The sequence below is a fragment of the Nerophis lumbriciformis genome, linkage group LG18, assembly GCF_033978685.3.
Source record: "Nerophis lumbriciformis linkage group LG18, RoL_Nlum_v2.1, whole genome shotgun sequence".
Taxonomy (NCBI): Eukaryota; Metazoa; Chordata; class Actinopteri; order Syngnathiformes; family Syngnathidae; genus Nerophis; species Nerophis lumbriciformis.
Genome location: NC_084565.2, coordinates 18,931,627 through 18,959,030, shown reverse-complemented (window position 1 = coordinate 18,959,030; position 27,404 = coordinate 18,931,627). Strand labels below are relative to the sequence as shown.

The 27,404-nt window shown below is 40.3% G+C and overlaps 1 protein-coding gene across 1 annotated transcript in view; it reads left to right on the top strand.

The window, feature by feature from the left end:
* The window catches only part of cacna1ea (calcium channel, voltage-dependent, R type, alpha 1E subunit a), a 239,795-nt gene that overhangs the window by 108,770 nt on the left and 103,621 nt on the right, over positions 1 to 27,404 (top strand). The window contains exons 8-15 of the mRNA XM_061977792.2: positions 7,331 to 7,446; positions 12,095 to 12,148; positions 13,254 to 13,295; positions 17,380 to 17,475; positions 17,583 to 17,792; positions 17,866 to 17,978; positions 19,908 to 20,020; positions 20,103 to 20,234. Coding sequence (XP_061833776.2) covers positions 7,331 to 7,446; positions 12,095 to 12,148; positions 13,254 to 13,295; positions 17,380 to 17,475; positions 17,583 to 17,792; positions 17,866 to 17,978; positions 19,908 to 20,020; positions 20,103 to 20,234 — 876 coding nt within the window. The remainder of the gene's footprint in view (positions 1 to 7,330; positions 7,447 to 12,094; positions 12,149 to 13,253; positions 13,296 to 17,379; positions 17,476 to 17,582; positions 17,793 to 17,865; positions 17,979 to 19,907; positions 20,021 to 20,102; positions 20,235 to 27,404) is intronic.

Sequence of the window (27,404 nt, the reverse complement as noted above, 5' to 3'; positions counted from 1 at the left end):
ACAAGTTTGGGGAGATTTTGACAAAGTGTGTGTGATGGTGGGGGCTGGATGACATTACTCGTCAGAACATAAAATAACTTAAAAACCTCAACGGTAGAAACATAAATGTTTACAGCACAAACATATTGCAGTGTTATTTTGATATTTGCAATAATAAAGTGGGCAACTTCATATTGTCTGTATAACAGGTTCCTTATTTATTTATTTTTTTACAAAATGTTAACTTGCAGAATACACTGCACAAGAGAAGAAAACATTTCAAACCTTATATATCACATGTTGTTCACTAAATAAAGTGCAGAATTGAAGTGAAAATGTCTATTCCATAGTTGCCATCATTTTCAAGTGGTTTCACTTGTTGAAAAAATGTTTACATCTATGTCTGGAATTACACACCGACAAGTATTGAAAGCATATGAATAATAACACATAAGGAACCTTTCTGAGCCAAAAAAGGTTGTTTTCAACACACTGTTGAAAATAATAATCACAATGTTCCTATGTGAAATTGATTGAATATTCCAATTAATATATTTGTGTGCAGAGAAGTTCCATGAATCCAGAGGTTGTTTATTCTGTCCTTGTTGAAAAGGTCACGCAGCTGTGTGGTGACTCTGGAATAAGAATGTAACAATCAGATCACATGAAAACAGCCAAGACAATATAAGTCATACAGGGAAATGCATTTTTAGACAATATGATTTGCCTGAGCGGCTAGGGGACACCAAAAAATGGATTAGAAAAGACAGATTGAAAATAATAATACAACTTTTTTTTTTTTCCAGCGGACCAGATGTTGGACTTTGGTGGACTGTAACCGGCCCGCGGGCCGTAGTTTGGGGACCCCTTATCAAGTCGATAGAAAAACGCTAAATAATTGTAATCCATTATCATTAGTATTTGATTAGCTACTGACGTACCACGACGTGACTCACATTTCGACATGTTACCATTGTAGCGCACTACAATGCCATGTCGCCTTACATTTCGAGGGATTCAACAATCATTTAGAAATAAATAATGTCTAATTACCTTTTCCTCCTCTTGCTTCGATGTCCATGAACTGAAACGTTGCACTTGATGATGCTGCAGTGTAAACTCGCAAGGTAACATTTGCTCCAGGCTGCTTGGCTGTCGGGAGGAGAAAGGCACCTGTGTGGCCGCTCAGGTGCCGCGTCCTGCAGGGGCGACCCTTGTTGCATTGAAAGTGTTCTTATATTCTCCGCTGAAGCCCTCAAATTATGAAGTGGAGCTCCCGCCTCGGTTAAGCTACTTGTCGGCAGACATTTTGTCAACAACTTGGCTTTAAAAAAAAAAAATAAATAAATAAAAACTTGTCTGAAAAGGGGCGGGGATTATTGGTGACCGGAACCGGAATGCAACATCGCTCACACACACTACTAAGATGCTCTTACACACACTGGTGAAATGCTTGCATACACACTGGTAAGATGCGCTCATACACATAACTGAAATCTTTGCACACATACTACTGAAATTGTTGTCTCTCACACGGACGTGTAAAAAGCACACACACATACACAGGTGAAATCCGTTTATACATACTAGTGAAAAATAATTCCAGGTGTGTGTGTGTGCGTGAGACAAAAACATTTCAGTAGTGTTTATAAGTGTTTCAGTAGTGTATGTAAGAATGTTTCAGTAGTGTTTATAAGAGTGTTTCAGTAGTGTATGTAAGAATGTTTCAGTAGTGTTTATAAGAGTGTTTCAGTAGTGTATGTAAGAATGTTTCAGTAGTGTTTATAAGAGTGTTTCAGTAGTGTATGTAAGAGCATTTCAGTAGTGTTTATAAGAGTGTTTCAGTAGTGTATGTAAGAGCATTTCAGTAGTGTTTATAAGAGTGTTTCAGTAGTGTATGTAAGAGTGTTTCAGTAGTGTTTATAAGAGTGTTTCAGTAGTATTTATAAGAGCATTTCAGTAGTGTATGTAAGAGCATTTCAGTAGTGTTTATAAGAGTGTTTCAGTAGTGTGTATAAAAGAAGAACATTTCAGTTGTTTATGTGAGAGCATTTCAGTAGTGTATGTAAGAGCATTTCAGTAGTGTTTATAAGAGTGTTTCAGTAGTGTGTATAAAAGAAAAAGATTTCAGTTGTTTATGTGAGAGCATTTCAGTAGTGTATGTAAGAGGTAATTCTGAATAATGTCCCTAACGGCCCCTCATATATATCTACACACGTCTACACACATCCAAACACGTCTACAGATATCTATGGAGGTCTACACATGTCAACACACGTTTCCGCACATCCAAACACGTCTACAGATATCTATGGACGTTTACGCATGTCTACACACATCTACACACGTCTATGCACATCCAAACACATCCTCTGATATCTATGGACGTCTACACACATCTACACACCTCTACGCACATCCAAACGCATCCACAGATTTCTAAGGACGTCTACGCACGTCTACACACGTCTATGCACATCCAAACACATCCACAGATATCTCTGGACGTCAACGCACGTCTACACACATCTACGCATGTCTACGCACATCCAAACGTTTCTACAGATATCTATGGAGGTCTACACACGTCTATGCACATCCAAACACATCCACATATATCTATGGACGTCTACACACGTCTACACACATATACGCACTTCTACGCACATCCATACGTTTCTACAGATATCTATGGAGGTCCACACATATCTATACACGTCTACACACATCCAAACACGTCTACAGATATCTATGGACGTTTACGCACGTCTACAAAAATCTACACACATCTATGCACATCCAAACACATCCACAGATATTTATGGAGGTCTACGGACGTCTACACACATCTACGCACATCCAAACGCATCCACAGATATCTATGGACGTCTACGCACGCCTACACACATCTACGCACATCCAAACATTTCTACAGATATCTATGAAGGTCTACACATGTCTACGCGTATCTATGCACATCCAAACACGTCTACAGATATCTATGGAGGTCTACACACGTCTACACACATCTATGCACATCCAAACACGTCTACAGATATCTATGGAGATCTACACAAATCTACACACGTCTACGCACATCCAAACGCGTCTACAGATATCTATGGACGTCTACGCACATCTACACACGTCTACGCACATCTACGCACATCCAAACATTTCTACAGATATCTTTGGAGGTCTACACATATCTACACACATCTATGCACATCTAAACATGTCTACAGAGATCTATGGACGTCTACACACGTCTACATACATCTACACATGTCTACACACATCCAAACGCGTCTACAGATATCTATGGACGTCTACGCACATCTACACACATCGACACACGTCTGCGCACATCCAAACGCATTCACAGATATCTATGGATGTCCACGCACGTCTACACACATCTACACATGTCTACGCACATCTACGCACATCCAAACATTTCTACAGATATCTATGGAGGTCTACACATATCTACACACGTCTACACATCTCTATGCACATCCAAACACGTCTACAGATATCTATGGACGTCTACACACGTCTACGCACATCTAAACACGTCTACAGAGATCTATGGACGTCTACACACGTCTATGCACATCCAAACGCGTCTACAGATATTTATGGACGTCTACACACGTCTACGCACATCTAAACACCTCTACAGAGATCTATGGACGTCTACACACATCTACACATCTCTATGCACATCCAAACACATCTACAGATATCTATGGACATCCACACACATCTACACACGTCTACGCACATCCAAACACGTCTACAGAGATCTATGGACGTCTACACACATCTACACATGTCTATGCACATCTAAACGCGTCTACAGATATCTATGGACGTCTACGCACATCTACACAGATCTACAAACGTCTGCGCACATTCAAACGCATTCGCAGATATCTATGGATGTCTACGCACGTCTACACACATCTACGCACTATGCACATCCAAACACGTCAACAGGTATATATGGACATCTACACACATCCACACACATCTATGCACATCCAAACGCGTCTACAAATATCTATGGGCGTCTACACACGTCTATGCACATTCAAACACGTGTCTTGTGTCTGGGGGCTATAGAAGCATATATAGAAGCTGTGAAAATCTGCTGTACAGTATGTGTGCTTGGGTCCTATTTTTAGGAACACTAATACAAAAACTCACAATAATGTCTGATTGAATGCTCGAAAATGTTATGACAGATAGAATGGAATTCTACATTTTTTTACTGAATGAGACACCCAGAATGTACATGAAAATAAAGAATGCAGGATTTACAATATGAACTATGAACAATAAAACACTGAATATTGACAACATATGAACTTCACACCCCCTCTCGATCGACATATTTTACAATCAAGTGTAACGCAACAAAAATGCAACAAACACAGTGAAATATGAACGTGAAGGGTAAAAAAATTAACCCACCTTCAATCTGATATATCTGATACATCACTAAGCTTTAGAACTTTGTTGCTCTGCAAACACTCTGTGGAAACGCTCCCCACCCACACTGCTTGGTGCCTCGTCTGAGCTGCTGTGACTTAGATTACCATAGTAAATAATTAGATTGCCATAGTAACTAATTAGATTACCATAGTAACTAGTATATCATGCAAAAGCGCATATTCCTACCATTGAACTACTGTATAGTATAGTTCAAGACTTACGCTAATTTGAAAACATCACTGCACATCAGTTACAGTTCGATCTTAAAGATCCAAAAAAATTATTTGGGAATGTCCGGCGGGCCAGATTGAAAAGCCCCCGGGCCTTAATTTGCCCAGGTCTGTTCTAGATGTTGTGTCAATTAAGGACTTGAATGATACCATAGACAGAAATCCTAACTCAATGATCTTTACTGATGTGACAAAAGAGGAAACAATACAAACAGTGAATAAATATAAATCTCAAACCTAAACCGCTTGTAACGGTAACGTAATTGATATGGAAACGATAGAAAAGGTTATTAAATTTTCACAACCATTAATGTACATCACCAACACATCTTTTCAAACATAAAAAAAAAAGTTGCACCAATTTATAAGACTGGAGACAAACACCAATTTACAAACAAAGGACAGGTTTCTTTATATAGAGGTTTCCCTCTTGTGGTGGGTTCTTCTGATGCCGACAGATCTTGACCCCGGTAGACAGTTTGAATCATGTCTTTTACTGCCACACACAAGTCTCGGTTGCTTTTCAGCAATATATATTTTAGGACCTCTCAGTCCGGCGTGTCTCTGCTTTCTAGTTCTGTGCATGTGTCTCGCTCCGCTCTCCTGCATGTGTCTCGCTCTGCTCCAACTCCCAACGTGTCTCTGCCTGGCTGCTGCTAATAAAGGCGATAGGTGATTAGATAACAAGCCCCAGCTGGGCAATCTACTCATCTGCCGCTGGCTTCGAGGCCGGTCCTGACACACCTCGCTCCGCGGCAGGCCCGCAGGCCACGCCCCCCTCCACACTTTGCTTCCACAATTTTCTAAAATCATTGAAAATTTGTTTAACAACAGATTAGACAAATTCATGAATAAAAGTGGCATGCTTCACGGATAACCAATATGTACAGTACAGGCCAAAAGTTTGGACACACCTTCTCATTCACAACACAACTGATGGTCCAAATCCCATTTATAAAGCAAGAAATTCCACTAATCAACCCTGATAAGGCACACCTGTGAAGTGAAAACCATTTGAGGTGACTACCTCTTAAAGCTCATCGAGAGAATGCCAAAAGTGTGCAAAGCAGTTATCAGAGCAAAGGGTGGCTATTTTGAAGAAACTAGAATATTTAAGATTCAAGATTCAAGATGCTTTATTATTGTCCATTTTTTAACATGTACAAGACACATAAGAACTGAATTTACATTTTCGGCACAGTCCCACTAAGAGCAGACATACGTTACAAGGGGCACAAGACGGGACCGCCAACGGATCAGCCACTTACGGCGCTCCTTAAAAAAGGTGGGAAAAAGGTGACATTGGGAAAGGGGGAAGAGTAAAAAAAGTATCAGTCTAAGGCTGGACCCTCGGGAGGGGTACAGACTGAGTCCAAGGAAAAAACCTCACATAGCATAGCACACAACAACAACTCGCAAAAGAGGGGGGGGGGATTTGGGGCCCTGGAGGCCGGCTGCCGCTATAAAGCGCTACTCAGCCGTCCACAACCCCGAAGAGGAATTAAACAATGGTGAAGGCGTTGATTGGGGGAGGGGCGGGTGCGTGCATATATGCCCAATTAACTTGGGTGAGATGTTGAAATGTTTTTGTGGACTGGGGCCGATCTCAAAGTTCGACACCAGGTGTAATTGAAAAAAAAGGAAGGTCAAAAGCATCCATCGTTGAGGAATATAAAACATGTTTTCAGTTATTTCACCTTTTCTTGTTAAGTACATAACTCCACATGTGACAATCCATCCATCCATCCATTTTCTACCGCTTATTCCCTTAGGGGTCGCGGGGGGCGCTGGAGCCTATCTCAGCTACAATCGGGCGGAAGGCGGGGTACACCCTGGACAAGTCGCCACCTCATCGCAGGGCCAACACAGATAGACAGACAACATTCACACTCACATTCACACACTAGGGCCAATTTAGTGTTGCCAATCAACCTATCCCCAGGTGCATGTCTTTGGAGGTGGGAGGAAGCCGGAGTACCCGGAGGGAACCCACGCAGTCACCGGGAGAATATGCAAACTCCACACAGAAGGATCCCAGGACTGCTCAGGACCTTCGTATTGTGAGGCAGACGCACTAACCCCTCTTTCACCGTGCTGCCCTTCAGTGACAATCTACAATGTAAATAGTCATGAAAATAAAGAAAACGCATAGAATGAGAAGGTGTGTCCAAACTTTTAGCCTGTACTTTACACAGAGTTAACATCTCAGCATTTAAGGTATTAAACTAGTATATCATGCAAAAGCGCAGATTCCAACCACTGAAATACTTTGTATAGTTCAAGACTTATGTTAATTTGAAAACATCACTGCACATCATAATGGCAGCTACAGTTTCCATCTTAAAGATCTAATAAAATTATTTGGGAATGTCCGGGCCTTAATTTACCCAGGCCTGCAGTAGATGTATAAAGTGACCAATTAAAAGGGAGGGGAGTTGCAGAGGCTGTTTATTTTTGCAAATGAGTAGAGGGGCCACAAGCACGCTGAGTGTGGTTTTTACGCCTGATGATTTTGGGACTGTTTTAATGCCATATTTTTGTCTTTTCTAAATTCTTTCCAGAAAATGTACTTTTTCTCTGACAAAAAAAAACAACATTCATTATGTGCTTTGCCCCTGCAGGGAGTTTGCCAAAGAGAGGGAGAGGGTGGAAAACCGCAGGGCCTTCATGAAATTGAGACGCCAGCAGCAGATTGAGAGAGAACTCAATGGTTACCGGGCATGGATCGACAGAGCAGGTCATAAGTTATTCTTTTGACTAGAAAACTGAATTAAAAATTAACAAATCACATAATTCATAAAAGATAAATACAAATTAAGGGCTTCCCTCATGAAGTTGAGTTAATAAACATCCCAGAATGCTTTGTCTAACATTCATTATAATGTGATTTTTACTTATAGGCTCCTGTAAAAAAGTAAGCTTATACCTCCCAACATTACAGGCATATACTTAGCTCCTGCAAAAATACATCAAAATGTTTAAGATTCAGTACAATGTCTTTTACGCTCTTTTTCTGCAACACTTTGGGCCTGATCTACGAAAGATTTGCGTAGGCTCCATCACCACCGCGACCCCGAAAAGGGACAAGCGGTAGAAAATGGATGGATGGATGGATGGGTAGTCACATATAGGGATGCAAATCTCATAATGGTGGTTGTGATAAGTCAGCGCCAGAAGTAAGAACATCTGCCAGGTTTTTGATTGAAAGGGGTGGTGAACGGGGAAGTCCTTCTTTAGCTGAGCGTCTTGATTTATTATATTTCACTGCCATTCAAAAATGTCAATGCTTTGATCCAAAATGAATAAACCAAAAAGGAGTACCGGTACTTGGGGCAGTGTACACAGACTCTATTTGGCTTGTTAGCGTTCCGTCGCGGGCGAGCGATGGTGGTTGCCTGTTCGACACTTCGGAGGTGTGGGAACGAATTATTCATAATGTGTTTGTTTTTCCTGATATTTTCGGGATCTACAAGTAAAGTTGACTGGTCGATTGCGATCGACGGGTTGAGTAACTCTGGCCTACTAGATAACGTATTTTTCAGACTACAAGGCGCACTTAAAATCCTTTCATTTTCTCAAAACTTGACAGTGCGCCTAATGTACGGAATAATTTTGGTTGTGCTTACTGACCTCGAAGCTATTTTATTTGGTACATTGTGAAATGATAAGTGTGACCAGTAGATGGCAGTCACACATAAGAGATACATGTAGACTGCAATGTGACTCAAGTAAAAAACACCAAAATGTTATATGGTCCATTGAAAATATAGAACATTGCATACGGTGCTGAAAAATCTATCAAAATGTTTTAGTACGACTTTGGTAAGCTATGAAGCCGCACCGCTTGATGGATTGTACTGTGCTTCAACATACAAGTATTATTATGGTGTGTGTGTAAGGTAAGACATATTATCTGGTGTTTTGTTTGGCAATATTATGCAAAAGCAACTTTTCTTACCTTCTGGTACCTGCTGATCTGTTTTTGGGATCTGCATAAGTCCTGAAAATTTGTGCGCGTCCGTCTTTTGTATGAAAATAGACCTGACAAGACCCGCTCATCGGCAGTGCGCCTTATAATCCGGTGCGCCCTATGGTCCGTAAAATACGGTACATTGATGTAGGCCTAGATCCGATATGAAAAAACTTCTTTCAACACTGCATTTTCTTGCGTCTGGATCATTTCAACACACACTGGCAGTTTATGTGTGTCAATGTAAAGTGAACATCTGGCAGACTTTGTGGCACAACACCTGCGTCTCCCAGAGCGCACCTTAGGCGTGCTAAACAGTTGGTCCCGTTGTCTAGATAATACTGGAGGAGCGCTTCTATTAGCCTAGATAAGGTGGCACAGATTATACCGTATTTTCTGGACCATAGGGCGCACCGGATTATAAGGCGCACTGCTGATGAGTGGGTCTATTCAGGTCTATTCTCATACATAAAGTGCACCGGATTATAAGGCGCATTAAAGGGGTGATAGTAAGATTTTTTCCTAAATGTAAAACACTTCCTTGTGGTCTACATAACATGTAATTATGGTTCTTTGGTCAAAATGTTGCATAGATGATGTTTTACAGACCGTTTTCAAGTCGCTTTCTGACAGTCGCTTCAAGATGCACCGTTTTGTGGGCTGTCTTATTTACGTGGCTCACCTTCGACAGCGTCTTCTCCCCGTCATCTTTGTTGTAGCGGTGTAGCATGCAAGGACGGGAGTGGAAGAAGTCAATCAATCAATCAATCAATGTTTGTTTATATAGCCCCAAATCACAAGTGTCTCAAAGGGCTGCACAAGCCACAACAACATCCTCGGTACAGAGCCCACATAAGGGCAAGGAAAAACTCACCCCAGTGGGACGTAGATGTGAATGACTATGAGAAACCTTAGAGAGGACCGCATATGTGGGTAATCCCCCCCCCCCTCTAGGGGAGACCGAAAGCAAAAGATGTCGAGTGGGTCTGACATAGTACTGTACCTTGAAGGTAGAAAAGCGCTATACAAGTACAACCCATTTATCATTTATCATTTACTGTGAAAGTCCAGTCCATAGTGGATCCAACACAACAGTGAGAGTCCAGTCCATAGTGGGGCCAGCAGAAAACCATCCCGAGTGGAGACAGGTCAGCAGCGCAGCGATGTTCCCAAACGATGCAGGCGAGCGGTCCACCCCGGGTCCCGACTCTGGACAGCCAGCTCTTCATCCATGGCCACCGGACTGGTGTAACTCCCCCTCCACAAGGGAGAGGGGGGCAGAGGAGAAAAGAAAAGAAACGGCAGATCAACTGGTCTAAAAAGGGGGGTCTATTTAAAGGCTAGAGTATACAAATGAGTTTTAAGATGGGACTTAAATGCTTCTACCAAGGTAGCATCTCCTACTGTTACCGGGAGGGCATTCCATAGTACTGGAGCCCGAATAGAAAACGCTCTATAACCTGCAGACTTTTTTTGGGCTCTGGGAATCACTAATAAGCCGGAGTTCTTTGAACGCAGATTTCTTGCCGGGACATATGGTACAATACAATCGGCGAGATAGGCTGGAGCTAGACCGTGTAGTATTTTATACGTAAGTAGTAAAACCTTAAAGTCACATCTTAAGTGCACAGGAAGCCAGTGCAGGTGAGCCAGTATAGGCGTAATATGATCAAACTTTCTTGTTCTTGTCAAAAGTCTAGCAGCCGCATTTTGTACCAACTGTAATCTTTTAATGCTAGACATAGGGAGACCCGAAAATAATACGTTACAGTAATCAAGACGAGACGTAACGAACGCATGAATAATGATCTCAGCGTCCCTTGTGGACAAAATGGAACGAATTTTAGCGATATTACGGAGATGAAAGAAGGCCTTTTTAGTAACACTCTTAATGTGTGACTCAAACGAGAGAGTTGGGTCGAAGATAATACCCAGATTCTTTACCGAGTCGCCTTGTGTAATTGTTTGGTTGTCAAATGTTAAGGTGGTATTATTAAATAAATGTCGGTGTCTAGCAGGACCGATAATCAGCATTTCCGTTTTCTTGGCGTTGAGTTGCAAAAAAAGTGTCAAAAGATGGAACTAACTGTTTTAATGACATTCAGACTTTACTTAAATCAACAACGGAGCAGCATCTCCTCACCCGTGGCTCACTACTGTAACAACGTCGGAAATGTGTCCTGTGAAAAAACATCCAACCGGAACTCTCTAATAACTAAAGTTCCGTGGGTGAATTATGTAAACTCACTATACCAGAAGTTTTTAGCGCTTTCATAGCGAATCTACTGACGGATATAAGTTAGAACTTTATGCTACTTTATATTAGAAAAACCCTATAACAAGAAGATAGTGAAAAATAAGCTTATCGACTATGTTGTCGGCACGGACTACAATGGCTCACGTGCGCAAATTTTCAGGACTTATGCAGATCCCAAAAACTGATCAGCAGGCACCAGAAGGTAAGAAAAGTTGGTTTTGCTTAATTTTGCAAAACAAAACGTCAGATAGTGTATCCGCTAATGCGTGCCATTTTGCGGTCTTTATACACACACTATAATAATACTCGTACTTCTGACCACGGTGGCCTTAATGCGCCGACAATCCATCAAGCGGTGCGGCTTCAAAGTCGTACTAAAACATTTTGAAAGATTTTTGAGGGCTGTGTGTAATATTCTATATTCTCAATGGAACATTTAAAGTTCTGGTGGTGTTTACTGGCGTCATATTGCAGTCTACACGTATCTCTTATGTGTGACATCCATCTATTGGTCACACTTATAATTTCACCATGTACCAAATAAATTTGCTTCAAGGTCGGTAAGCACAACCAGAATTATTCCGTACATTAGGCGCACCGGGTTATAAGGCGCACCGTCGATTTTTGAGAAAATTAAAGGATTTTAAGTGCGCCTTATAGTCCGAAAAATACGGTAGTTCCATGTTCCACATTTTAGCAGAACACCACGGGTTGAAGAATGATGCCATGGATACGCACTGTCTCCACGGTGACAGCCGGCAGTGCAGGCAAAAACCTCCCTTTTGCACACGTTAAGATTGTGCATGCTGTCTTATTAGATCACTAACAACGCACCAGTATGTGTAATTGTATATTTTGCACATGCTGTTTAGCATTTTCAAAAACATCTCCAACAAGGATTTTTAAATAGGCCCTATTTTCATTACCACAGATGTCATGTATTTTTCCACCATGATTTTTGCTTGTGTTTCTGTTTAATCCCTTAAACCTGCGTGGGAAGACTGTAATGTCACTATATGCCTTTTTAAATTAATGGAAATTGAAAAAAAAAGCTTGCCTTTTTAGATATTGTGTCAATACAATTAATAGTTATTTTTTTATTTGGAAAACAAACATATCAGCTACTTATGTGCATGGTTTGAACTTGTTGCCTTCCAGAGGAGGTAATGCTTGCCGAGGAGAATACAAATCCTGGACCCTCTGCCCTAGATGGTAAGTTTATTTTTTGCCTTTTTACTAGTTGATGATGGCATTTTCATATTTTTGCTTGCTATGCTTTGAAATGATTTATGGTTGGAGGTATGTGACATTATTTGTTACTTTGTTGTGTTTTTTACTACTACTACTACAAACCCCAAAACCAGTGAAGTTGGAACGTTGTGTAAATCGTAAAAAAAAACCGAATACAATGATTTGCAAATCCTTTTCAACCTATATTCAATTGAATAGACTGCAAAGACAAGATATTTAACGTTCAAACTGGAAAACTTTGTTATTTTTTGCAAATATTAACTCATTTGGAATTTGATGCCTGCAAGAAAGCTGGCACAAGTGGCAAAAAAGACTGAGAAAGTTGAGGAATGTTCATCAAACACTTATTTGGAACATCCCACAGGTGAACAGGCTAATTGGGAACATGTGGGTGCCATGATTGGGTATAAAAGCAGCTTCTATGAAATGCTCAGTCATTCACAAACAAGGATTACAACAGCGTGGCTTCATAGTAAAAGAGTGCGGGTACTAGACTGGCCTGCCTGTAGTCCAGACCTGTCTCACATTGAAAATGTGTGGCGCATTATGAAGCCTAAAATACCACAACGGAGACCCCGGACTGTTGAACAACTTATGCTGTACATCAAGCAAGAATGGGAGAGAATTCCACCTGAGAAGCTTCAAAAATTGGTCTCCTCAGTTCCCAAATGTTTACTGAGTGTTGTTAAAAAATTTTTTTTGCAATTTGTTGCTGCCATTAAATTATAAGTTAATGATTATTTGCAACAAAAAAATAAGTTTCTCAGTTCAAACGTTAAATATCTTGTCTTTTCAGTCTATTCAATTGAATATAAGTTGAAAAGGATTTGCAAATCATTGTATACTGTTTTTATTTACTAGTTTTGGGTTTTGTATTTAATTTACAATATGAGTACACTTGAGTTTCTAAAATTTTAATTGTTGGTATGGTCCCCCCTAATGGTTCTTGGTGGTGTAAATCCACCCAAGGAGCCAAATGCTGACTCTGCCCCTTCTCCCTTATGATTTTGACCTTTCCCCCATACTGAAGCAGCAGGATTTTTATTAAATGTTGATTGATTGGCAGCTCTCAGGAGGCTCCCTGAGTGGAGTACTGGCGGTGCCTATGGTGAGAACCCTTCTCTCATCTCTGCTCGCTGCCTCTTCAGCTTCACCACGCCGTTTAACACACACATACCACTTGATGGCCCGGCTTGCTGCAAATTGGATGTGAAGTCAAATTATAGTGGGCTCAGCTGCTGTGATAGGAATAAATGTTTTAATTAAAAAAAGATAGGCGGTGCCCTGTCGTTGCCTTGACAACCACCCGTCTGAAAAATATCCGATACAAGTGATTGTACATGCCGTGTGTGTGTTTTTAGCAAACAGTGTGTGTTTGATTAGTGGCTTATATTTAAAAACGTCAAACAAATATTGAGCGTAAGTACATTCAGCAATGGTGTGTGTGTATTGAGGGGGGGGGGGGGGGGTGGAGTCATATCAGGACACGATGACACTACTAAAAGGTGAAATCACACTCATCACGCTCACTTCAGCATGTGTGCGTCGAGCCTCTCTTTGAAAGTGAATGCATCTCCGAACAAGCGCATGGCTCGTCAAAGCCTTAAGCATGATTTACTATGACAGAGATCATTAAAGTGGCATTAATTGAACATTAAATAGTTTTTGTCTCGTTCAACTGCTTGACCTTTCCTCTCAACTAAGACTTGGCTGGCATTAGCTGATGTGTATGAGCTTTGTTGCATCGTGTCTGATTTGCATCTTCTGATAATGCACGTTCATAATGCCTTGTTCTGCATGGAAGTGGTCGGGAAGAGGGTCGGTCACGTGTCACACTTGTCATGACTTTGCTGAGCATCGATGTTCTTGGAATTTCATTATAAGCGCAGATGTTCTCACTGGATTTTGATAGCAAATGCAGAAACATGTAATCCTTAAACTACAAACCCCGTTTCCATATGAGTTGGGAAATTGTGTTAGATGTAAATATAAACGGAATACATTGATTTGCAAATCATTTTCAACCCATATTCAGTTGAATATGCTACAAAGACAACATATTTGATGTTCAAACTGATAAACATTTTTTTTTTGCAAATAATCATTAACTTTAGAATTTGATGCCAGCAACACGTGACAAAGAAGTTGGGAAAGGTGGCAATAAATACTGATAAAGTTGAGGAATGCTCATCAAACACTTATTTGGAACATCCCACAGGTGAACAGGCAAATTGGGAACAGGTGGGTGCCATGATTGGGTATAAAAGTAGATTCCATGAAATGCTCAGTCATTCACAAACAAGGATGGGGCGAGGGTCACCACTTTGTCAACAAATGCATGAGCAAATTGTTGAACAGTTTAAGAAAAACCTTTCTCAACCAGCTATTGCAAGGAATTTAGGGATTTCACCATCTACGGTCCGTAATATCATCAAAGGGTTCAGAGAATCTGGAGAAATCACTGCACTTAAGCAGCTAAGCCCGTGACCTTCGATCCCTCAGGCTGTACTGCATCAACAAGCGACATCAGTGTGTAAAGGATATCACCACATGGGCTCAGGAACACTTCAGAAACCCACTGTCAGTAACTACAGTTGGTCGCTACATCTGTAAGTGCAAGTTAAAACTCTCCTATGCAAGGCGAAAACCGTTTATCAACAACACCCAGAAACGCTGTCGGCTTCGCTGGGCCTGAGCTCATCTAAGATGGACTGATACAAAGTGGAAAAGTGTTCTGTGGTCTGACGAGTCCACATTTCAAATTGTTTTTGGAAACTGTGGAAGTCGTGTCCTCCGGACCAAAGAGGAAAAGAACCATCCAGATTGTTATAGGCGCAAAGTTGAAAAGCCAGCATCTGTGATGGTATGGGGGTGTATTAGTGCTCAAGACATGGGTAACTTACACGTCTGTGAAGGCGCCATTAATGCTGAAAGGTACATACAGGTTTTGGAGCAACATATGTTGCCATCCAAGCAACGTTACCATTGACGCCCCTGCTTATTTCAGCAAGACAATGCCAAGCCACGTGTTACATCAACGTAGCTTCATAGTAAAAGAGTGCGGGTACTAGACTGGCCTGCCTGTAGTCTAGACCTGTCTCCCATTGAAAATGTGTGGCGCATTATGAAGCGTAAAATACCACAACGGAGACTGTTGAACAACTTAAGCTGTACATCAAGCAAGAATGGGAAAGAATTCCACCTGAAAAGCTTCAAAAATTGGTCTCCTCAGTTCCCAAACGTTTACTGAGTGTTGTTAAAAGGAAAGGCCATGTAACACAGTGGTAAAAATGCCCCTGTGACAACTTTTTTTGCAATGTGCAAAGTTAATGGTTATTTGCAAAAAAAAAAAAATTTCTCAGTTCAAACAATAAATATCTTGTATTTGCAGTCAATTCAATTGAATATAAGTTGAGAAGGATTTGCAAATCATTGTACTCTGTTCACTGGTTTTGGGGTTTGTACATGTGAATAACAGAGTACAGACCTTTGTCTGAATTTAGCAAAAAATAAATAATGCCGTCGCTTTTGTTTATATAGTAGCCACTGCGGTTTGCAGCAGTTTATGCAATTAGTAGTAATGGAATCAGAAAAGTAATGGACTTTATTGTTAAGCTTACACCGACTCCCAATCTCGAACAACCAAGGTATCTGTCTTGCTAACAACCAACCATCAACAAATAATAATGAAAATATCTATTGCCCTTTCACTTTTGTACTTGGTGGAGGTTTGAAAAAAATGAACCAAAGAAATAATTTGGCAAAATTTGGACACAATACATCTCTTTAAAGAATTTAATAAAATCACCATATTTTATATTAACTAGTTTTTTTTAATTTAATTATTGATGATGTATATTGTGTGTGTTATTTTTGTACTATTTGTTTCTTAAATTCTTCGTCATAATAAAAAAAAAAAAAAATCATAATTAAATGCGAATACATTGTATTTTTATAAAATAATTAACATTTTGACTAATTAGTATCCGCAAAAGCCTTTTTTTAAATGAATTTATATTATGTTTTATTCAAAATTGTTACAATAGCCTGTTTTGCATTGACTCATAAGTTAGCTATTTTTAACGGAAAAAAAATGGTGGGGCAAAAAGCATTTAATTTGTTTGCGACCACTTGTTGCAATTGACCAATTTCCTAACTTCCCCATCCACAGGTTAATGAAATTGTCTACGCCCTATGTGTCCAAGTCAAGGCCACAGCCGCCTGCTGCTGTTTTGCACTCACCAATACTCCATCAGCGGGGAATTTTCAAAATAAGGTCCCAGGGACCCCATCAATTAATAAAATTGGGGTCCCACTTTTTTGTAACCGTTTTGAAAACAAATGATAAATGTATGCATTATCCTGTTATATCTCACATTCCATATTGTGTTTTGGAAAAAGGTTGCCATAAACGTTAGTTCATTCATAAAACAAAATAATAACACACAAGAAAACAAATTTTTATGCATATGTAAATTGATTCAGTTATAAACATTCATTCACTTTCTTCTTTCCTTCATGGATCTAAACTTTAGCACTGCCGGTATTTAAAATTTTTTTTTTTATTGTATTATTTTCAGAATGTGTTTGTTCTATTTTTGGCCAAAGTAAGACGAAGAAAACAATCTGAAGTTGTCCTTATTTTTCAGTTTTAATGCCATGATTTTAATTAGAGATGTCCGATAATATTGGACTGCCAAAATTATCGGCCGATAAATGCTTTAAAATGTAAAATCGGAAATTATCGGTATCGGTTTCAAAAAGTAAAATGTATGACTTTTTAAAAGGCCGCTGTGTACACGGACGTAGGGAGAGGTACAGAGCGCCAATAAATCTTAAAGGCACTTCCTTTGCGTGCCAGCCCAATCACATAATATCTACGGCTTTTCACACACAAGTGAATGCAAGCATACTTGGTCAACAGCCATACAGGTCACACTGAGGGTGGCCGTATAAACAACTTTAACACTGTTACAAATATGCACCACACTGTGAACCCACACCAAACAAGAATGACAAACACATTTCGGGAGAACATCCGCACCGTAACACAACAGAACAAATACCCCGAACCCCTTGCAGCACTAACTCTTCCGGGACGCTACAATTTACATAAAAATACGTATTGAATGCATTGAAGCCCCCCCCAAAAAAGTGATTAAACAGGTTTGTTTGTTGAACCTGCTCTGAAGTGCTGAAGAGAGCCACTACTATTAAGAGGAGAGGCATGGATACAGCGCATCACAGGGCGCCAGGAGAGGAACAATATGGCGACATTTCCTCAGTGGGTGAGTAGAAGTCTGTCCGGTCTTGTGAGGCGTCCTTGACACCGCATGCCTCCTCATCTGTAAATAGCAGGACACCGCTGCTCCTTTCTTTTTTTGTCTTCCTCAAGGCCTCCCCATGGCTAGAGGGAGCATCAGAAGTGCCCGGCGAGGTCCTGCAGCGTATTTCCGCCGCAAGGAGCGCCTCCTGCGCATCTCCATACGGCGTGTAGTGAAGACGCACACCTTCTACTGGACAGTGCTGGGCTTGGTGGCTCTTAACACGCTCTGTGTAGCCATTGTTCATCACAACCAGCCCCTCTGGCTGTCTAACTTCCTGTGTGAGTCACTTTCCTCTCTTTGCTCAATCACTAATTACATCATGTCGTGAATATTAGTGTGTTGCCGCTCCAGACTATGCAGAGTTCCTGTTCCTCGTGCTGTTCCTGGCGGAGATGTTCCTGAAGATGTACAGCCTGGGCCCGCGCCTGTACTTTCACTCCTCTTTCAACTGCTTCGACTGCAGCGTCAGTGCTCTATCTCCTTCCTTACATCTACAACAGTGGTTCTCAGTAGAGATGTCCGATAATATCAGGCTGCCGATATTATCGACCGACAAATGCTTTAAAATGTAATATCGGAAATTATCGGTATCGGTTTCAAAAAGTAAAATTTACGACTTTTTAAAAACGCCACTGTACGGATTGGTACACGGACGTAGGGAGAAGTACAGAGCGCCAATAAACCTTAAAGGCACTGCCTTTGCGTGCCGACCCAATCACATAATATCTACAGCTTTTCACACACACAAGTGAATGCAACTCATACTTGGTCAACAGCCATACAGGTCACACTGAGGGCAGCCGTATAAACAACTTTAACACTGTTACAAATATGCGCCACACTGTGAACCCACACCAAACAAGAATGACAAACACATTTCGGGAGAACATCCGCACCGTAACACAACATAAACACAACAGAACAAATACCCAGAACCCCTTGCAGCACTAACTCTTCCGGGACGCTACAATATACACCCCCCGCCACCCCCCACACACACACCTCAACCCCACCCACCTCAACCTCCTCATGCTCTCTCAGGGAGAGCATGTCCCTAATTCCAAGCTGCTGTTTTGAGGCATGTTAAAAAAAAAAAAGCACTTTGTGACTTCAATAATAAATATGGCAGTGCCATGTTGGCATTTTTTTTTCCATAACTTGAGTTGATTTATTTTGGACAACCTTGTTACATTGTTTAATGCATCCAGCGGGGCATCACAACAAAATTAGGCATAATAATGTGTTAATTCCACAACTGTATATATCGGTATCGGTTGATATCGGAATCGGTAATCAAGAGTTGGACAATATCGGATATCGGCAAAAAAGCCATTATCGGACATCTCTAGTTCCATAATGACCAACATTGAAATACAGTAGTGACTGCATGGGTTCCCTCCGGGTACTCCGGCTTCCTCCCACCTCCAAAAACATGCACGTGGGGATAGGTTGATTGGCAACACTAAATTGGCCCTAGTGTGTGAATGTTTGTCCGTCTATCTGTGTTGGCCCTGCGATGAGGTGGCGACTTGTCCAGGGTGTACCCCGCCTACCGCCCGAATGCAGCTGAGATAGGCTCCAGCATCGCCCCCCCCCCCGCAAACTTAAAAGCGACATGTGGTAGAAAATGGATGGATGTAAACCCTTGTCCTACCTGCACACTGCCTCCGGAGTTCCGTCTGCATCTTGGGGAATTGATCCGCATATAACCATGCGACCACCCAACCGTAACACAGAGGTTTTATTTAACAAGTATATTTACTGGCCACTGTAACTGTACACAAAGTTTGAACGGTAACACTATGTTTGGATATTGGAAAATAAAACAGTAATCACTTATTTAAAGGGGAACATAATCACCAGACCTATGTAAGCGTCAATATATACCTTGATGTTGCAGAAAAAAGACCATATATTTTTTTAACCGATTTCCGAACTCTAAATCGGTGAATTTTGGCGAATTAAACGCCTATCTATTATTCGCTCTCGGAGCGATGATGTCACAACGTGACGTCACATCGGGAAGCAATCCACCATTTTCGCTATACCTTGCTGTTCTATGCGCCATGTTTGTTTGTGTTGGCATCACTATGTGACGTCACAGGAAAATAGACGGGTGTATATAACGATGGTTAAAATCAGGCACTTTGAAGCTTTTTTTAGGGATATTGCGTGATGGGTAACATTTTGAAAAAAACTTCGAAAAATAGAATAAGCCACTGGGAACTGATTTTTAATGGTATCAAGAACCCTTCTGAAATTGTGATAATGTTCCCCTTTAAATGTACAATTATACGGGGCCCGTATACCACTTGTGGTACCTGTACACAGTTTAAGAAGCACTGATCTAGAACATACAGTGTATTTAACATATATTTGCTGTCCTCATGCAGGTGATTGTCGGCAGCATCTTTGAAGTGCTGTGGGGTTTCTTCAGGCCAGGAACTTCTTTTGGCATCAGCGTCCTTCGTGCTCTTCGTCTGCTTAGGATCTTCAAAATTACCAAGTTAGTGCATCTTTTAAAATAAGAAGCCATTTACTTGTGACTCATTTTTTTTATATATGGGACTGTTTTATCTCCCATGAAGGTATTGGGCATCTCTGAGAAACCTGGTTGTGTCGCTGATGAATTCCATGAAGTCCATCATCTCCCTCATATTCCTCCTCTTCCTCTTCATTGTTGTTTTTGCTCTCTTGGGCATGCAGCTCTTTGGTGGCAGGTAAGATCATCACATCCCATAATTACAGTCGTGGTCAAAAGTTTACATACACTTGTAAAAAACATAATGTCATGGCTGTCTGGAGTTTCCAATCATTTCTACAACTCTTATTTTTTTGTGATAGAATGATTGGAGCCAACGTTCCCTCTAAGGTGCGCACCTGCGCAATTGCGCACTGCTCACGCGTCCTCTGCGTACAGCAAATCTATGCCGCGCAAAAAATCAAATCCCACTCTAAACAAAATAAACAAATTGTTTGTTTTGTATGATTTTGCAATGCAACTGTGAGTAACAGGTGACGAAAGGCGGCCACCACAGATAAAAACAATGTTTGTCAACACTTAAATTATTGTAAAGTCTGTGGAGACACTTAAAGGAGGACAGGAATTCCATCGGTCCCTTTATTTAGCGAAATTGTTTGACGGCCATAACCACACCAAAACAATGTGTAAAATACTTTTATCTAGCAAAACTGGTTGTTGTCTACCGTACAAACCAAGCCAAAAGCAACTCTTTGTCATCTGTAATATCAACAGCAGCCGCTTGGTCTCTCTCTTTCACCTGCACCAACACATACACTATGGCAATTAGCCACTGGTGCATTTATGGCGACACAAAAAGTTGGACAACTCCAACACTACTCGTAAAGTGTACATTTCAGGTCGTTTTACTATGACTCCTCAATCAGTGTGCTTATTCTACTGTCATTTGTTAAGAATGTTATTTTTTGGATATTAATCATGAAATTATGTTACAGGACTACATAATTGCTAATAAAAATATTTATTTTACGGACAGAAAATTAATAAACACTTCATCTCATGCAACATGTGAATGTTTTAAGGGGAACTAAATGTGATCTCTGAAAGGGGTGCACAATCTTTCCAAAGCAGGACCCCCACCCAGGCATAAAATACTATAGTGCATAGCTGATAAAAAAAACAATATCTAAGTGGGCCAAATCACATATATTAGAAAATAATCTCTTGAAATTGACTAGTCACTTGATTATGATAATAAGACATTTTAAATTGTTATGTCAGGTTTGAGACAAATGTGCTGCTGCTATGGCCACAATGTGCACGTCTGTATTCCACTGAATGCTCAGGGTGTTTGTGCGTTTGCTCACACACATAAAAAATTAGAGGGAACATTGATTGGAGCACATACTTGTTGGTCACAAAAAACATTCATGACGTTTGGTTCTTTTATGAATTTATTTATTTTTACAATTTTTGTTTCATCTGACCACAGAACTTTCCTCCAGAAGGTCTTATCTTTGTCCATGTGATGCCTGATGAAACAAAAATTGATCTGTTTGGCCACAATACCCAAATCAGTCTAGAATTAAGGTTTTAGAATGGCCTCCCCAAATTCCTGACTTAAATGTGTGGACAATGCTGAAGAAACAAGTCCATGTCAGAAAACCAACACATTTAGCTGACCTGCACCAATTTTGTCAAGAGGAGTGGTCAAAAATTCAACCACAAGCCTGCCAGAAGCTTGTGGATGGCTACCAAAAGCGCCCTTTTGCAGTGAAACTTGCCAAGGGACATGGAACCAAATATTAACATTGCTGTATGTATACCTTTGACCCAGCAGATTTGGTCACATTTTCAGTAGACCCATAATAAATTCAAAAAAGAACCAAACTTCATGAATGTTTTTTGTGACCAACAAGTATGTGCTCCAATCACTCTATCACAAACAAATAAGAGTTGTAGAAATTATTGGAAACTCAAGACAGCCATGATATTATGTTCTTTACAAGTGTATGAAAACTTTTGACCACGACTGTATGTGAAGAAAGTGCACTTGGTGTCCCAGTTATTTATACTCCCTTTGATAACAAGTCAAACATAAACTGGTTATGAACACAGTGGTACCTCAACTTAAGAGTATTTTGAGATACGAGGTGACTCTCGGCTTTTTGTTATGCTTTAAATTGCAAGCATAATTTCAGTTACGAGCCTTTGAGATGCTAGATGGCACTGCTGATACCAGAGTGAAGGCCGTAACACCCTCCCTAAAACATCCAGTCTTACTTGCTAGCATCAGCTTATAGCTTGTGATAGAAATAACATTGTTTTCCAACCATTGGAAACCGAAACCTTCCTCAGCCTTTATCTGTAGTGGATGTCCCTGGGGCTCATTTGCTCTGCTGCTCTACGAACCGGCCATGTCCTCCTTAACCCAGCACATCGCCTGAAAAGTGTCCACTCTAAAAGTCGAACTGCACTTTTTTTTTTTTAATTTTGCCTATCGTTGACAATCATTATGAAAGACATAGCATATTTAAAAAAAAAAAGCATTCTAACTCGTCAATAAAGGGAAATAAAAGTCTGCTATCAACGAAGCCAATAGGAGGTCCTCTATTCTGACAATAAAACTCAATAAATATTCATCCAAAAACTGCCAACAATACTCCATTTACATTTTCTAACTGGAAGAGTAAAGAAAAAGAAAGGCCAGCAACACTTGTGTCCATATAATTTTAATATAAACTGCACAGGCGCTACCAAACACAGACCGGTTTCGACTATGTCTTCGTCCCTGTGCAATTTTTTAACAGGAAGTGATGCACTTAAATAGTCACAGCTGTAGTCAATCTATTGATATAATAAATCAACTTCAAAAATGAAAGTGCACAAATAATAGACAAAATGGATAATTGTACAAAATGAATCAAAGACTCAGTACAGCCTCATAGGTAAATAAAGTAATAAATACAAATTATTAAAAAAGCAATACAAAAATTAATACATTTTTTATTGCATTTTGGTATTACTTTTTTAAAGTGTATTTTTTATTATTTATTTAAAAAAAATAAAATTAAAAAAACATTTTGTTATTCAATTTTGTATCACTTTTTTTAGATTTATTTTTTTTAATTACTTTATTATACTGTACTGAGTCTTTGATTCATTTTGCACAATTTTCCATTTTGTCTATTATTTGTGCACTTTAATTTTTGAAGTTGTTCTTGATTTATTATATCAATTGATTGACCACAGCTGTGACTATTTGAGTGCATCACTTCCTGTTAAAAAATTGCACACTGACGAAGACATAGTCGAAACCGATCTGTGTTTGGGAGCGCCCGTGCAGTTTATATTAAAATTATAAGAAGGACACGAGTGTTGCTGGTCTTGCTTTTTCTTTAAGTACACTTTTTGCCGTGCACTTCTTTATTATTTTTTTTATTAAGTTTTTTTTGGAGAGTGCGTGTTTTTCCTGTATTTTGTAACTAGAATATTAAACAAGTATTACCGTATTTTTCGGACTATAAGTCGCAGTTTTTTTCATAGTTTGGCCGGGGGTGCGGCTTACACTCAGGAGCGACTTATGTGTGAAATTATTAACACGTTACCGTAAAATATCAAATAATATTATTTAGCTCATTCACATAAGAGACTAGACGTATAAGATTTCATCGGATTTAGCGATTAGGAGTGACAGATTGTTTGGTAAACGTATAGCATGTTCTATATGTTATAGTTATTTGAATGACTCTCACCATAATATGTTACGTTAACATACCAGGTACGTTCTCAGTTGGTTATTCATGCCACATATAACGTACACTTATTCAGCCTGTTGTTCACTATTCTTTATTTATTTTAAATTGCCTTTCAAATGTCTATTCTTGGTGTTGGGTTTTATCAAATAAATTTCCCCAAAAAATGTGACTTATACTCTAGTGCGACTTATATATGTTTTTTTCCTTCTTTATTTTTCGGCCGGTGCGACTTATTCTCCGGGGCGATTTATACTCCGAAAAATACGGTAGTGGTATTGTTATTATAAGCGCTAACGCGGACCAACTATTAAAAGCGGCGCCTTGATCACAAGCTTGCGTGCCAGCGTTGTCATGACCGACTAGTGAGCTTCTTCCTCATTTCCTTGTTTGTCAAACTTTTTGGTAGATCATAAATCATGCTTCTCGCCTGGATGGTAGAAGGAAGAAGACTTATCCGACAAGTTGGTACACTTTGACAGCCAATTCCGGAAATGGCGAGCACGACATGAAAAGACGTTTGGTTCCAACCCGCTTTTCTTCGCAGGGATTATGAGTCATTCTTCATCTCAACGGGAATAAAACAAGATTCTATCAGTCGGCATCCTAATGACAGCAGACATTGTACTGCAGTGAGTTGTTGATGCGTTTTTAAATTAAGTGTGCTTAAAATGATCAAAATACGTAAATATTAAATGTTATTACAAATGTGCCCCCTACTACATTACATATATACTTACAAGGTGTATATAAATCCTTAATGGAGGTGTTTGGATGTTTTTTAAGGGCTTGAGAGGCAGGATAAAGCGACTCTCATAGGCTTCATTGTAAGCAGACTTTTGATCAGAATCAGAATCAGAAGTACTTTATTAATTCCCGAGGGAAAATTGAGATTTTCAGCACAATCCCCTTCAAGATCAGACAAACATTAGAGGGAAACAGAAAAAGGATCGCTGACGGGTCTGCCAACTTCCGGCACCCCTTTCAGAAAAAGGTGAGAAACAGGTAAACGTTGGGTAGTAAAAACATATTCAGTCAAAGGCTGGACTCCAGGGAGAAGGTCCAGATTGAGGCCAAGAACAAAAAACTCATAGCCATTGCACACATAAATACGTTACAACATACTTGCCAACCCTCCCGATTTTCCCGGGAGACTCCCGTGCCCCTCCCGAAAATCTCCCGGGGCAACCATTCTCCCGAATTTCTCCCGATTTCCGCCCGGACAACAAACAGCATTGGCAGCGTGCATTACAGGCACTGTGTCATGTCTTTTGATCATGTTTTGTTTGGCTATGTTCTGTTGGTTTTTGGACATTTTTAGTTCCTGTTTTTTCACTCCCTTGTTTTGTTTCCATGACAACTCATTGGTTTCACCTGTCATGCATTTGGACTCCTGCACCTGACTCATTTGGACACACGCACCTGTTGTAATCAAGACACTATTATTTAAGCCTGTAGTTAAAAGTTAAAAAGTTAAAGTACCAATGATTGTCACACACACTAGGTGTGGCGAAATTATTCTCTGCATTTGACCCATCACCCTTGATCACCCCCTGGGAGGTGAGGGGAGCAGTGAGCAGCAGCGGTGGCCGCGCCTGGGAATCATTTTTGGTGATTTAACCCCCAATTCCAACCCTTGATGCTGGGTGTCAAACAAGGAGGTTATGGGTCCCATTTTTATAGTCTTTGGTATGACTCGGCCGGGGTTTGAACTCACAACCTACCGATCTCAGGGTTGCCAGGTAGTCGGCCTGGCGACATTACCCCTGACATTCTGGATTTGCTCTGTGCTGACTTATTTCATGCTTGTATTCCATGCCATAGTTTTCATGCTTTTCACGTCACAGTAAGTGTAGTTTTGTTTCATGTCCTTAGTCTGTTTATGTGTTAGTTTTGTTACTGTGTTAAGTTTGTATCTCCGCCTTGTGCGCACCTTTTGTTTTGAGTAAAAGATTAAATCATGTCTTTACCTGCAAGCCTTGTACGGTCCAGTCGCCTTGCACCACGGGAAAACAATCCACGCAGTAATTTGCGTCCCCATAGTCCAAGTCGTGACACACTGCCTTTAGCGTCCTCTACAACCTGTCGTAACGTCCTCTACAACCTGTCGTCACGTCCGGTTTTCCTCCATACACACATAATATATGCGGCTTTTACAAACACACCCACACACACACACACACACACACACACACACACACACACACACACACACACACACACACACACACACACAAGTTAATGCAAGGCATACTTGATCAACAGCCATACAGGTCACACTGAGGGTGGCCGTACAAACAACTTTAACACTGTTACAAATATGCGCCACACTGTGAACCCACACCAAACAAGAATGAAAAACACATTTCGGGAGAACATCCGCACCGTAACACAACATAAAGCCCTTTGAGACACTTGTGATTTAGGGCTATATAAATAAACATTGATTGATTGATAAACACAACAGAACAAATACCCAGAAGCCCTTGCAGCACTAACTCTTCCGGGACGCTACAATATACACCCCCGCTACCACCAAACCCCGCCAAACTCAACCCCCCCCCCCCCACCTCAACCCCGCACCTATTGACCAGCCTTCCCTTATCGGGAAAGTGGCTCATTATTTAGTTGGTCCTGATGGGACGAGAAGATGCCAGTCAGAACTAACTAAAAATAATTTCGAAGTCCTCTTCAGTCTTCTGGAAGAGATAAATGCTTGACATTATTACTGTGTTACATTATTTTGTAAAACTACTGTACTGTAGTTGTTATTATTAATATTGTATTGTTTTTTTAAACAATATTTTTTTATCTAGAAGTAATTTTTTATTTTGAAAAAGGCATATTACATGTTAGTATATAGTGCTGTTTTAGGATGGCCAAACACTTTAAAGGGGACCTATTATACACATCTAACTTTTTTTACTTGGTAAGAAAAGTTTGGTACCTGTTTTTGTGTATTTGGAGTCCCCATATGTCCCGAAAATTTCAATTCAAACTAGGCAGAAGCTGCCATGTAAGGCACTAACCATGACCCATCCAGAGTATTACCAAACAGAATATTTAATGGCCGAACAATCTCCAGCTTCTGGTTTCCACTTAGCCACTATCGCGAGCCATGACTCCTGCTAGAAGGCAGCGGGATGCACTGGGAATGATTATCGACCTGACGGCGTACTGACATGACACAGATGTCTGGTTTACCACTTTAATGTGACACACACTGCAAAATGAATTGCAAAACCAAAAAAGACTGAACATTTTGATATTGAACTGCGTTAAAGGGGAACATTATCACAATTTCAGAAGGGTTAAAACCATTAAAAATCAGTTCCCAGTGGCTTATTTTATTTTTCGAAGTTTTTTTCAAAATTTTACCCATCACGCAATATCTCTAAAAAAAGCTTCAAAGTGCCTGATTTTAACCATTGTTATATACACCCGTCCATTTTCCTGTGACGTCACACAGTGATGCCAATACAAACAAACATGGCGGATAGAACAGCAAGGTATAGGACATTAGCTCGGATTCAGACTCGGATTTCAGTGGCTTAACACTGTCTGATAAGATAATTACTAACAACTATGAACTAGGTTTACAGCATATGAAATACATTTGGCAACAACATGCACTTTGAGAGTGCAGACAGCCC